Source organism: Bos indicus, chromosome 3 (assembly GCF_029378745.1).
Source record: "Bos indicus isolate NIAB-ARS_2022 breed Sahiwal x Tharparkar chromosome 3, NIAB-ARS_B.indTharparkar_mat_pri_1.0, whole genome shotgun sequence".
Taxonomy (NCBI): domain Eukaryota; kingdom Metazoa; phylum Chordata; class Mammalia; order Artiodactyla; family Bovidae; genus Bos; species Bos indicus.
Genome location: NC_091762.1, coordinates 30341260 through 30354526, shown reverse-complemented (window position 1 = coordinate 30354526; position 13267 = coordinate 30341260). Strand labels below are relative to the sequence as shown.

General features: G+C 40.4%; 1 protein-coding gene across 4 annotated transcripts in view; it reads left to right on the top strand.

The window, feature by feature from the left end:
* Nucleotides 1–84: 84 nt before the first annotated feature.
* Nucleotides 85–13267, top strand: part of MAGI3 (membrane associated guanylate kinase, WW and PDZ domain containing 3) — a 263749-nt gene continuing 250566 nt past the window's right edge. For all 4 annotated transcript variants that reach the window (XM_019956781.2, XM_019956780.2, XM_019956783.2 and 1 more), the window contains exon 1: nt 85–964. In XM_019956781.2, coding sequence (XP_019812340.2) covers nt 649–964 — 316 coding nt within the window. In that variant the 5' untranslated portion in view covers nt 85–648. The remainder of the gene's footprint in view (nt 965–13267) is intronic.

Sequence of the window (13267 nt, the reverse complement as noted above, 5' to 3'; positions counted from 1 at the left end):
CGCCTGGCCCGTGACGGCAGCGCGCCGGGCGCCGCGCGGCGGGAGGGGGCGGGGCTCTGGATGAGGGATGGGCGAGGGCGGGGGGAAGGGAAGAGGGAGGAGGAGGAGGTTGCGGCGGGTTTGAAAGCGGCAGTTTCCTGGCAGCTTGGGCAGGCGTTGGTCTCCGCGATCCAGCTCCGCAGCGGCCACGATCGATCCTGCGACGGGTCTACGCGCGCTTCTGCGCGCCCCCGACGGATTTTTCCCGGTTCCGGCTCTCCAGCTTCACCTCCCCGCCCCCCTGCTTCTGCCTTTCCCGCCGCTCCCGCGCGGAGCCTGGGGGCCAGCCGTCGGCTGTGACCCCGCCCGAAACCCCTCTGGAGCCGCCCGGGGACAATCCCCTTTTCCTTTCTTCAGCCTAACCCGGGTGGCCCTCGCGGAACCCGGTCAGACCCGGAGATCGCCGCCGGGAGAGGTGTCCGAGGGGCGTCTCGGGGTTCGGAGCGGCCCGGCCCCCAGCGGGCTGTGGTCGGCGAGGGGGACGCCGGAGCGGCGAGGCCCCCCTCGCCGGGCTGCGCGGGCCGCCCGGGGCCCCCAGGCTGAGAGGGGGCCAGAGCGGCGCCCCCGCCGCCCGCGCGGGGTCTCCCCCATGGTGCAGCGGGGTTCGTGATGTCGAAGACGTTGAAGAAGAAGAAGCACTGGCTCAGCAAGGTGCAGGAGTGCGCGGTGTCCTGGGCCGGGGCCCCGGGCGACTTGGGCGCCGAGATCCGGGGAGGTGCGGAGCGCGGCGAGTTCCCCTACCTGGGGCGGCTCCGCGAGGACCCCGGCGGGGGCACCTGCTGCGTCGTCTCGGGCAAGGCGCCCAGCCCCGGGGATGTGCTGCTGGAGGTGAACGGGACGCCTGTCAGCGGGCTCACCAACCGGGACACCCTGGCTGTCATCCGCCACTTCCGCGAGCCCATCCGTCTCAAGACTGTGAAGCCAGGTACGCCGGCCCTGTCTTTCTGTCGCGGAGTGGGGGGAGTCCGGGGTGGGCGTCTGAGGAGCGGCAGCCCCACCCCACCGCTTATCATCCAGGGTAATCCTGAACCTCTAGGGTGTGCCGGACTCCCTGTCAATGGGGAGGGGTGGCGGTGCTGATTCCCATTTTTCGGGTAGGAAAACTGAGCTCTGGCTTGGGCGGGCTGCTCTGCTAGCTGTCACAGAACTGCCACCAGAAGCTGGGTTTCCTTAGTTCGTAGCTCCATCTCCCGCCGCAGTTTTTGACTAGAGGAAAACCCAGCGTTTTTCTGTTCTCCTTTGTGGACGAGGTTCTCCGGATTGTAGCATATTCTTTGGAACAGTCTTAATGCATTTTCTTATAGAGGAAAAGATCTTTATTACTAAGGCACTTGGTGCCAAGGTTACCACCTAGTGTACCTGAGAGCTTAGCTGCTTCAGTGTTTCTTGTACACTAGCAACACCTCGGAGCTGACAGCCTAACTCGTCAGCTCAGGTGGTTCAGGTGTCTGTGTACCGATGGTGTACAATATGCGATTGTGGCAGAATGGTGTATTTTTTCAGGGAGCTGTTGAGTAGTCTGGGTTTCGAAGGAAGGTCTAGGTGCCTCCCGGAGTAAAATCTTTTGTAAATCTTTGATTTTACGGAATTTTGTTGAAGGGGTGGGTTGCAAAGGCCCCCGTTGCCCTGGTATCTTTTATGCTACTAAAATCTGCTGCAAAGCTCGTTACGTTTATGGCATACTTGGCCAGTTTCTAAGCATTGATCAGACTGCGTACAGCGTACAGTGAAATCTGATAGGAAGTAATAGCCCTCATTGTATTTGTTGTCGATAACATCGCTGGTCATTTCAGCATTGGTGGAATGTGGTTTTGTTTCCTCAGATATTTGAAGGGGAGAGAATTATGACTATAACGTTACTAGAAATTAAACTGTTTTTTTTCTGAGTGTGTTCTACTGAATATACAGTGAATCAAATTATAATGGTCTGCTTAATAATGACTTGGGATGGAAAAAATCAGTCCATCCCTACACTGCAAAATGCTGGAAAATTCTGGAGAAAAATTTAACATGTCTCCCTCACTTTTTTCCCAGCAGCTCACTTTGGGAATATCTTTTTAGTATTCTTTAGGCTTAATGGAAACTGATGGTTTGTGGTGCAGTATCCATATGTGTATGTATTGTGGATGTATACACACACTCACATGTGGGTGTGTGTATACATGCGGTCTTAATTAAGATTTTCTTCATATGGTCTGTTCCATTACGTTCATTTTAAACTTATGGGTTTATGTGAGATTTTCTTTTTATTGTTAATTAAAAAACTTTGGCAGACTTTAAACATCTTACAGCTTTTTGAGTTAAAAAAAATTCTTGATTCAAACTTCTAGAGCCATTGGTGAAAGGTAGAGGAAAGGCTTTGGAGACAGTAATTCAGCCAGTCAGGCACTCTCTGTAATATGCAAGATACTATATATACAGTATTATTGGTCTAAGTGCCATTTAGTTCATATCCATGAATCGGGGAATATTGAAAACATTTGCATCATTGCTTTGTGTTTTGTTTTGATTAATTAGGGGTATATATAAAAGTGTTACTTATTTTCTGAAATAGTTAAAAAAATGATTGAAGAGGAAGTTGTTATAAACTCAAGTTATTGTGATTCTTTTAGAAGACTGGGAAATTGTGTCTTTCATTGCTATTAGTCTAGTCCACATGTTATTAATTTCTCAGCCTTTATATAAAATTTATGAAAATAATTCAAAAGTTTAGAGTGTATTCAGTGATGTTAATTAACTTTAAAAAAAAAATCACATACCCCAGAATGTAGTTGACAGTTTTGTAGTAATAAAAATTTTCCCTCTTGCGTACTGTCTTAAATGTTTAGCAAAAATAAGGTGTACTGGGTATAACACATTTTGTAATCACTAATGATAAAGTTCCGAACACTATATTTATTTTTTAGAGATACACTCTACTTCATTAATTTCTAAAGGATACCACTATATGTCATCTGAGATTAATATTCTTCTTTCTAAGCAAGTTGTTGATTTCTTTTAAAAAAGAGTGGGTTTTTAAAATTTCCTTAATAGCCTTTGTTGTTGTTTAGCTGCTAAGTCACGTCCGACTCTTCGCAACCCCATGGATTCTAGCCCATCAGGCTCCTCTGTCCATGGGATTCTCCAGGCAAGAATACTAAGAGTTGGTTGACATTTCCTCCTCCAGGGGATCTTCCTAACCCAGGATCTAACCGAGTCTCCTGTGTCTCCTGCATTGGTATATGGATTTTTTTTACCACTGAGCCATCTGGGGAGCCCTAGCCTTATGTTAGGCATTGTATTAAATTGCTTTCTTAAATGGCTTTACATAAACAACATTTACTATAAAATAGCAAGCTTTTTGTAGTTTAAGCACATGACTTTAAATGTTAGATAGAAACTAAGAACTTGAAGAGGTTATTTGTAAAACTTTGAGTGTGATTAAAGCAGCATATATATTATCTCCAGAGGAGACAAAGATCCTTTCCCGTTAGGATTAAACTTGAGATATGAAAATACAGAGTAAGGGAATTTTTTAAAAATTTGCTATTCACATTGGGATCTTTTCCCCCTCCTTTTAATCTAAACTTTGTGAGAAATGCATTTTTCAATGTAATAAGGTATTTTAAAATGTATCTTGTCTCTTCTCTTGATTTAACTTTATTAAATCTTATTACATTGTTTACTATTAATCTTATTTGTTAACCTGAACTTTATTAAACCGTGTTTCTAACATGCCATTTAGAAACTAGCACAATGCAAGAGTGGATTCAGCCATTTCTGTAAGATGTATTATTAGTAGGGAGTGACCTCATATTGTCTTCTGACAAAGTCCATGGTGGGAGAATGAGCCGGACTGTAGGCTATGACTGACCTAGTGCTGTTTCTTTCTTGATTTCTCCTTTCATCTGGTAGGTGTTAAAGGGAGCTCAGCCAAAGCCAGTACCATCACCCAGATGACTTAACAACAGTTTTATGGCACTGTCTGTCTTTAGCTTTGTCTTGGGTTTTATATATTTTTTTCTGTTCTAATCTTTAATGGAGATTTGAAAGTAATTCTTTTAAAATATGGCTCCTAATCTGAGAGTTTTGTAAGAGAAATAGGAAATTTCTTACTGAATTTTTACTATTGATGTGGTATTTAGCATTCAGGACTGTCCTGCTCCACCTGATTCTTGGGCCAAATCGACACCTGTTTCTTAACTACGACCTTGTCATTTATTTTTCTGCAAAGAGATAACTTTTCATTTGAATTTGAACTTTGTATTTTCCTGGTAGTAAAGGAAGTTGAACTTTGAACCTCCAGTGGAATTGTTTCATGGTATTGTCCTGTGACCAGGATTAGTTTCTTTGATTTTACTTCAAAGTATATTTTTAAACAACTGCTATTCTGATTAATGATAGAAGTAGTTAATTTTATTCTAAAAAATTTCCATTTCCTAGTCTATTATTGTACAGAGTTTTATGGTATGTCTGCTTCATGTACCTTAGACACATATCCCAGCAGTTGTAAATTATGTAGACTTTATTCTAGAAATTATATATTGACAGATACAATAAGTACATGAAATCCTTGTCTACTGCATTATCATGCACACAGTGCCTTACAGCTACCTTGTCAGTTACTATATCTGGAAATGAAAATCATGAGGAACAGTGTTTTGGTTTGTTTGAAAAGAAGCTAATTTGAAACAGATCTTATTTAATGCTAATCAAATGTAGGTAAAAGTCTTTACCACTGACTCTTGAGACATCCAGTTTATAAGAGAATTTTGTTAAAATGAGCACATTCCTAGAAATACTTTTCTCATCGGTGAAGAAACATTACTAAATGCTTTTAAGTAAGGATGTTTATGTTATGCCAGTAGTGAATAACTCTGCCCCTTTAGTCTCTTTACTTTTGAATCTTTGTTAGTCTTTTTGGCTTAGTGGGTAATTTGGGACATACTGTGAATTTTGTTTAGGTGGTTGTAACATTTAAAGAAGGGAAATGTGAGAGAAACATTGCTAGCCTTGCTAGCCTTTCAAGTTTGCAAAACAAAAAATTTCTTGTTTCTTTTTCTAAAATAATAGAAACAAAAGACTGGGCTGGGCAGCCCCTATTTTAGGGAAAATAGCATCAAATTTTGATAAACTTTAAATTAGAAACTTTGCTGCTTTCTGAAAGTTTGGTAACAATTTTGTGGGTCTCAAGTTGGTTTTAATAACACAAGATTTGGGTTCTGAACTGTATTCATTGGTACCTTCAATTCATATTGGGCTTATACCACCGTGGTAGAACAAACTCGTTAACATTTGGCTTTCACTTTTCACATGGTTTTTACTTTATTCAGTTTAGTGCTAAAACTGATTTTTATGCAAGGGAATTGTGTTTTATGCAACATAACTCTGTGTTTTTCTTCTGAGATCCTGGAATTCTCTTCATAAAACCTCTTGTAAGAGACAGATTTCAGTGATTTTTTTTTTCCTCCTCCTGGTCTATAATTTATAAATATATGTATGTATACACACACACACACACACGCATATATATATATACATATATGGTGTGTAGATATATATGATAAAACAAATCTCCATCATGTATGTATACACACACACACACACACACACATATCTATACACATATGGTATATAGATATATATGGTAAAACAAATCTCCATTCGTTCAAGTATCTGACTTATGAAGTCAGTGCATAATCTTCCTGGGTGAATAGTTTCATATAATGTCTTTACTATATAACCCTAAAGTGCTCTGTAAATTTTGTGGGCACTTAGTGTTTGGGGAGTGCATTATAAGAGAATTTCATTTTTATGACGCACTTCAGTGTTACCTGCCAATTTAAAACTTTGCCAGTTTCAAACTCTACCAATTGCCAAGTCAGTTTCTGGTTGGTTGTGATTTGACAGAGGACAGCTGTTTGGGTATTAAAGACTAGAGCTATGTCTCCTTTAATTAGTTAATTATTTTTGTTTCTCTTCTAAAATTTTTAGATATAATCTTCTGGCAATACTACATTTCGGTAGAGAGAATGAATGCCCTTAATCTAAAACTGTTCCCAAGGGTAAGATTTTCAGTAGCTCAGAGGGTGGTGTTGTGAGAGACTAGGTTGTACGAAAGGAGGCAAGTTGATTGCTCTTCTTCTCCTTGAACAAGTATTATTCAGAATGCTTTCTCCTAAAGTGCTTATTCTTTATAAAGAGAAAAAGGAAGAGTTCTATTACTGGCACACATTCAATGCTCCTCAAGCATTTAGTGGTGAACCTACCTTGTGAGCTAGCACTAATGATAGAAAAACATAAAATGTAAAAATGAGTCAAAAATGGTCTCTGTCTTTAGGAACCTCACAAGTTATTGGCAGCGTCCTGATTCATTGGTAAGCAGTACCTGTAGTAAGGATTTTACCTTTTCTACTTTTCTCCCAATATTTAAAACTCTTTAGGTAAGTTTTAGTATGAATTTTGGTGGAAACTGGGGTCATTAATTGGCTATCCAGAATGCTGTTCTAAAAAGTGTGGAGTTGCATCTTAGAAAGAGTGTTTAAGTCATGACAAAAAGAGGGAAATCAAATATAAAGTTATCTTTTGCAAAGTCCTCAAATGTAAATTACCCTTAAAAGACATTGCATTTATATTCTGTTTACAATGCATTTTATATTACAGTTTGTAGTTTATGTTACAGTGTATTTTATACCTTGTGTGTGTATTATACCCATTTTCAGGAGGAGTCTTACATGCCACTTTTCCAGCCATGCTAGAGTCAGTTCCTTTATTTTGGTTGAATAACAGATGAGGTAGTTTGCTTGAATTAAAGAGGTATGTTTTACAAAAAAATACCTATCTTTTAATTCAGAAAAATCCTTACCTGGGTGTGCATAGTGAATTATAAAAGTTAAACGTATATATATGAGGTGGAAGGATGGTTTCATTCTTTTTTAATGTCTTATTAGAGTCCTTACCACCAGCTCTTATTTTCTGACTTGGATGGTTGGGGAGGGAGTTAGGAAGAATTTTGAACTCAGCCTGGCTTTGAAAGATGGATATGGTTTGGTTGAGTGGAATTGAGATGGTCTCAGTATCAGGTAAGAAGCAGAAGAGGAGCAAAACACAGGACAACAGTGTTCAATACAGAAAGGTCTACAGTATAGTCCATATCAGTAGTTTTTGTGTGTGTTGTGTGTAGTTTTTAAAGGAACCTCCATACTGTTCCCCATAGTGGCTATATCAATTTATATTCTCACCGAAGTGCAAGATGCCCACTCCCAGTTTCAGACATCCTGGCATGGCCAGGGGAGCACCGACTACATTTCGAGGACCATAATTTGACTTGTGACATCTCTAAATAACAGAGAAAGGAGAGACTATGCTCATAAATTGTGCATTGTTTTATTAACATGGTAAAGAATCTGCCTGAAGTATGGGAGACCCGGGTTTGATCCCTGTGCCGGGAAGATCCCCTGGAGAAGGAAATGGCTATGCACTCCAGTATTCTTGCCTGGAGAATTCCATGAACAGAGGAGCCTGGTGGGCTACAGTCTATGGGGTCGCAAAGAGTTGGAGGCAACTGAACGACTAACACACACACATACTGGACATATCGTTTGAGAGACTCAGTAAGAATTATAGAGAGTTAAACTTTTCTGTTATAATTTATTTGGGCTTTAGGTTTTTAATATTATGGAATGGGAAATGGAAAGATTTTTCTTCAGAGTTAATAATTAGGATCCATTCTTTTTAGAGTCTTCTCTTCTTGTCTTGGGTATGAAATATGAACAGTAACTGATCTATTTAATTAAAATTTTCTGGCATCTTAGGCCCTTTGCTCTATTTTTTTTTTTTTTGCAGAGAATTTTAAACACATAATTATTTTCCTTGCTTCAGGGAAGTTTGTGAGAGGTTACTCTGTATTTCGTTCTGATTGGGAATTACGTGTGACTGTGAAAAATGGGATTTTACTATACATGATGACATTTAACAAGTAGTTTTATGAAATAAAAATACTCTAAAAGGGAGGAAAAATAAGCATTTATTAATAAATGCTCTATTTCTGAACTTAAATAGAACTATGTTAAACTGTCTTAGAGGAAAAAACAAAGAAAATAACTTCTAAAAAATCCACTGTAATACTGAGAGAGTATGGAGAAAAGGGAATCCTCTTACACTTTGGTGAGAATGTAAATTGATCTAGCCACTATGGGGAACAGTATGGAGGCTCCTTAAAAAACTAAAAATAGAACTGCCATATGATCCAGCAACCCCACTCCTGGGCATATACCCAGAGAAAAAAGATACATGCACCCCAGTGTTCATTGCAGCACTGTTTACATTAGCCAGGACATGGAAGCAACCTAAATGTCCATCAGCAGAGGAATGGATAAAGAAGATGTGGTGCATATATGCAGTGGAATATTGCTTAGCCATAAAAGGGAAAGAAATTATGCCCTTTGCAGAGACATGGATGGGCCTAGAGACTATCATACAGAGTGAAGTAAATGAGAAAGAGAAAAACAGATATTGTATATTAATGCATGTATGTGGAATCTAGAAAAATGGTATAGATCTTATTTGCAAAGCAGAAAGAGGCGCAGACATAGAGAACAAATTTATGGATATCATGGAGGGAAGGGAGGTGGTGGGATGGATTGGGAGACTGAGATTGACGCAAATACACTATAGACAACTAAGGAGAACCTCCTGTATAGCACAGGGAACTCTATTCAGTGCACTTTGGTGACCTAAATGGGAAGGAAATCCAAAAAAGAGGGGCTATATATGTATACATCTTGCTGATTCACTTTGCTGTGGAAACAGCAAAAACTAACACACATTGTAAAATAACTATATTCCGATTAAAAAAAAAACCCACTGTAATGAAGTAGTCCTCACATTACTCTTTGGCTATGGTTATCAGTTTGCAACAGATATCTTGTGGTATGTAGCTTAGATTTCCACAGAAAAGGGAAAAAGAAATTCGAATTTACGTCAGTTTCTGTATTAGTAAGGAGTTTGTACTGAGAATCTTGACAGAAACACTACTGAGATTAATTTCGGCTAAGAAGAAATGTCTTGGCTTATGTGCATGAAAACCCAGGCACTGGACAGTAAGAGTTTAACTCACGTTCTCAAGGGCCATTACCTGACTCTCCTCCAGGTTGGCTTCTTTCTGAGCTCGGCTCTGGGTGGGAAAGGTGGCTCTCACTCAACTCCCCAAGTCAAACAGAGCCCTTAACGCTTGTCATCTTTATTTTCTGGACTCCAGTAATAAATCAGATCTCATGCTCAGACTTTGATTGGCTTTGTGCCCATCACAGACTACTTGTGGGGACAGGGCTATGGGGTAACATGATTGGTCAGGCCTGAGTGACATGTCCACTTTTGCAGTTGGGTATAGAAAGCACAGTGTGATTAATAACTAGACAGAACCCCAAGAGATAAGGGAGGGGTCGTTCCTCAAAAAGATGGATGCTATGGGGACAGCACTGCAGGAAATGGCCTCTCTTAAAACATTCAATTTCTCCTATTTTGAAGCCAACAGCAGTACACAGTTGTCATAAAACTCTCATTTTTAAAGACCAGATATTGGCTGTAGACCATAACTGAAGCATTGATTTTACTCAAATATTTTCCTTAAATATATCAATTTTGATGTTTTTATCTAAAAGCTGCTTTATGTAAATGCTGGCTCTTTTAAAAATTACAATGCTGATACCTTAAACGTGCACAATTTAAAAGTGCTGCTTGTGTTTTTCTTACATTTTCTTTGAATTTTTTTTATACCAAATAAAATTTTCTAAATCAGTGCTGCTTGTTAGGTAGCTAGAATACTTCGGAGGATCATTTCATTATGTTTGACATTGAGAAAATGATTATTAGTCCAGTTAATGCAGTTTTTAAAGCTTAATGTACAATTTTGAAAATGAAATTCTAAACCAATTGCTTTCTAAGATGTTTCGCTTTTAAAATAATGGTCTTTTTAAGCATAAATTTAGATAACTGTTATTGTGTTATTTCCAAGGGCTCCCTAATAATACTTTGTAACCATGATCTTATAGAAGTCATACATAAAGAAGCTACTTCACTGACTCTTAAGTTTGAAACACTACTTAAAGAGTGAAATGTGAATCTGTTTAATCACCAGAAAGGTTACTAGCATTTGTAGGATCAAGTCTGACAATCTTTGTTTTTTCCTGCCTTTACAGTGGTACTTAGAGGTGGAGGGTTGAAAGAGAGGGGCAGGTACTCTGAATATCTTTTCATGCTATTTTTATATTCTAATTACTGTAGTAATATCTTCTACGTTGCCATAAAAAAATCATCCTCTTTATGATGACACACACAGTAGGAGTTTGCAGTTTTGCCACGTGTTTGGTAGTTGAACCTTAGGGAATGTTAAGTGTTAGGAGGTTATTGGTGAATATGCTCACTGCACAGAAACAAACATTCATGGAATTGGGTGTGATTTGTCAATGAGAATCATCGCAGGGGCTTTGATTTTTAGATTAGCTTATGTCCCTCTTGGAGTATCTTTAGACTACTTGGAAAATTACTGCTCCTACTCCAGAAGCCTGTCACAATCAGAGTTCTCCAATATTAATTCCATATATTGATTAAGTCATGGAATCTGTTAAAATAATGTAACCTTCCTCACAAAGCTATCTCTTAACCTACTTCTGAAGCTTTTGGCAAAACACTCTGTAATGTATTAATTTTAGCAGTGAATGCTATTCACTAATGTCAGTGTTTAAGTTAGAGTGTACATGCTAATGAAGGATTCGGTTCCCTTTAAACAGAGTTAGATTTGCTAAGAGCTTGGCTGGTGGTCCACTGGCTAAGAATCCCCACTTTCACTGCAGGGGGCGTGCTTTCGATCCCAGTTGCCACATGTTGTGGTGCAGCCAGCTAGAGTTACCTCAGTGTAATGTTGATGAGTGAAGTGACACCTCAGCTTCCCTTTGGTGGCGACTCAAGGTTGTCTCAGTTGGCAACCTGGCTCTAAGTCTAGTAGGAATATTCTAACCTGGGGACTTTTCATGATAACACTAACTGCCATTTACTGAGTAACTGTCTGATGTCAGGACATTGTCTCATTTGGTTTATAAGAATGTGTATGTTGGCAGACGTATATTCCGGTAAAAAGTTCATATATTGTTATTCTCCATGAGCCAGGGGTTATCTTCTCCCTTTTACACATGAGGAAACCGAGGTTTGGAAAGATTAGCACGCAGAAGGTCACCCAGACTCAAAGGAGGACTATGAACTGACACAGTTTTGAATCTTCCTTCTTTCCATTCCAGATAGAATAGTATTTCATTATATCTGAAAAAATCTCTCTTCCCCATTCTCTCTTAAAAGGAAAAACCCCACAATTCTGAATTGTTTGAGTGGGTGTTAAATGCGGTAAAACTCTGGCCAAGTCCTTAAAATAAAAGCTTCATTGCTTGGTTCTGTTTCTAAACAAAGTTGTGGCAGTGCAGATTAATCTTTACAGTTCAAGTTGTTCCCAAGAATTCCTAATCAAACAGAAGGTCAGCCTTAATTCTGGCTACCTTTGTCAGAGAATATTTTCAGCAAGTGTGAGTAAAAGCCCAGATATTTTAGGATAAAATATACTTGTGAAAATCGTATACTTGATATTGGAAATGTTATCTTGTTCTTGTGTTTGCTTTTCACTCACTCTGAAATTCCCTCTCTGGGAAGGTGTGTGGTAGCACCCTTATCTGGAGACAGGTTGCCTAGAAAATGGTCTGAGGAATGCAAGAGTGCATTTTGGAATTAGGAATTTTTAATAAATATGCAGACTCTTAGCCAAGCTAGGCAGAATTACTCATGGTGTTGAAGTCAGCCTCTCTTCTTCCAGCCTTCAAGTACCGCACAGTAAGGAGGTTCCTTTGAAGAGGCAGTTAAAGCTGGCTGTGGAGTGCGGGCACCTTTTATTCTTCAAGTGTTTGTTCTGTTGTTTTCTTTTTGGGCTCAAAATCACTCAACTGAAAGGAACCAGAGTGATCCAACCTATACCCTTTGATGACAAATAAGTTGAGGCTTAGAAATGGCAGGTGACTGTGCTGAGCAGGTGGAGAAGGCAATGGCACCCCACTCCAGTACTCTTGCCTGGAAAATCCCACGGACGGAGAAGCCTGGTAGGCTGCAGTCCATGGGGTCGCTGGGAGTCGGACACGACTGAGCAACTTCACTTTCACTTTTCACTTTCATGCACTGGAGAAGGAAATGGCAACCCACTCCAGTGTTCTTGCCTGGAGAATCCCAGGGACGGGGGAGCCTGGTGGGCTGCGGTCTATGGGGTCGCACAGAGTCGGACACAACTGAAGCGACTTAGCAGCAGCAGCAGCAGCAGTGCTGAGCAGGAAGCTGGCAGAGTGGATACTTGAACTCAGGTTCCTCTTGTTTTGGATTCTGGCAGAATTTCTGTAAGAAACTTGTGAAAAAAGAATTAGCCTTGTTGACATATTCTGTCTCTTTATGAAATCTGCATTCTTTTGGAATTAAGTATAGCATGCTGACTAAGTTTGTTAGGCCATCAGCATGCATGAGTGTTGTTAGAGGCTGCGGTAATCCGAAAGCTGGAGCATAATAAAGAATTGCAATCATTATATGCTTCAGGTCTTTAGGGCAATTTTAGCCTTCCATAATGCTGTGGTTGGAGAAGGAAATGGCAGCCCACTCCAGTATTCTTGCCTGGAGAATCCCATGGACAAAGGAGCTTGAGTCCATGAGGTCGCAAGAGTCCAACATGACTTGGTGACTAACGGGTTTAGTTGCTAAGTCGTGTCCGACTCTTGCAACCTCATGGACCATAGCCTCCATGGGATTCTGCAGACAAGAATACTGGAGTGGGTAGCCACTCTCTTCTCCAGGGGATCTTCCTGACTCAGGAATTGAACCCCGGTTGCCTGCATTGCAGGCAGATTCTTTACCAATTGAGCTACGAGGGAAGCCCACAGCTTGTGGTTAAGATTTAAATAGTCAGAACATTCTTAGCTGGTGTAACCACTGAATACTTAAGTATTTTTTTGCCCTTAGTTGTTTTGGTTTTGAAAAATTTCTTTTTCTTACCAAAAAGATTCTTCACAGTGCTTTCAGGAGAGTCCTTCTGAATGGGAGCTTCTGTGTGGTAGACTGCTGCTGCTGGCCTCTCCTTGCCCCTACCTGGAGGGGTGATGAATTCCTCTGATTTAGAGCCAGCTATACTTTGATTTCTTGTTTTCCTCTGACTAGGGGGAGCAGTGGAGGA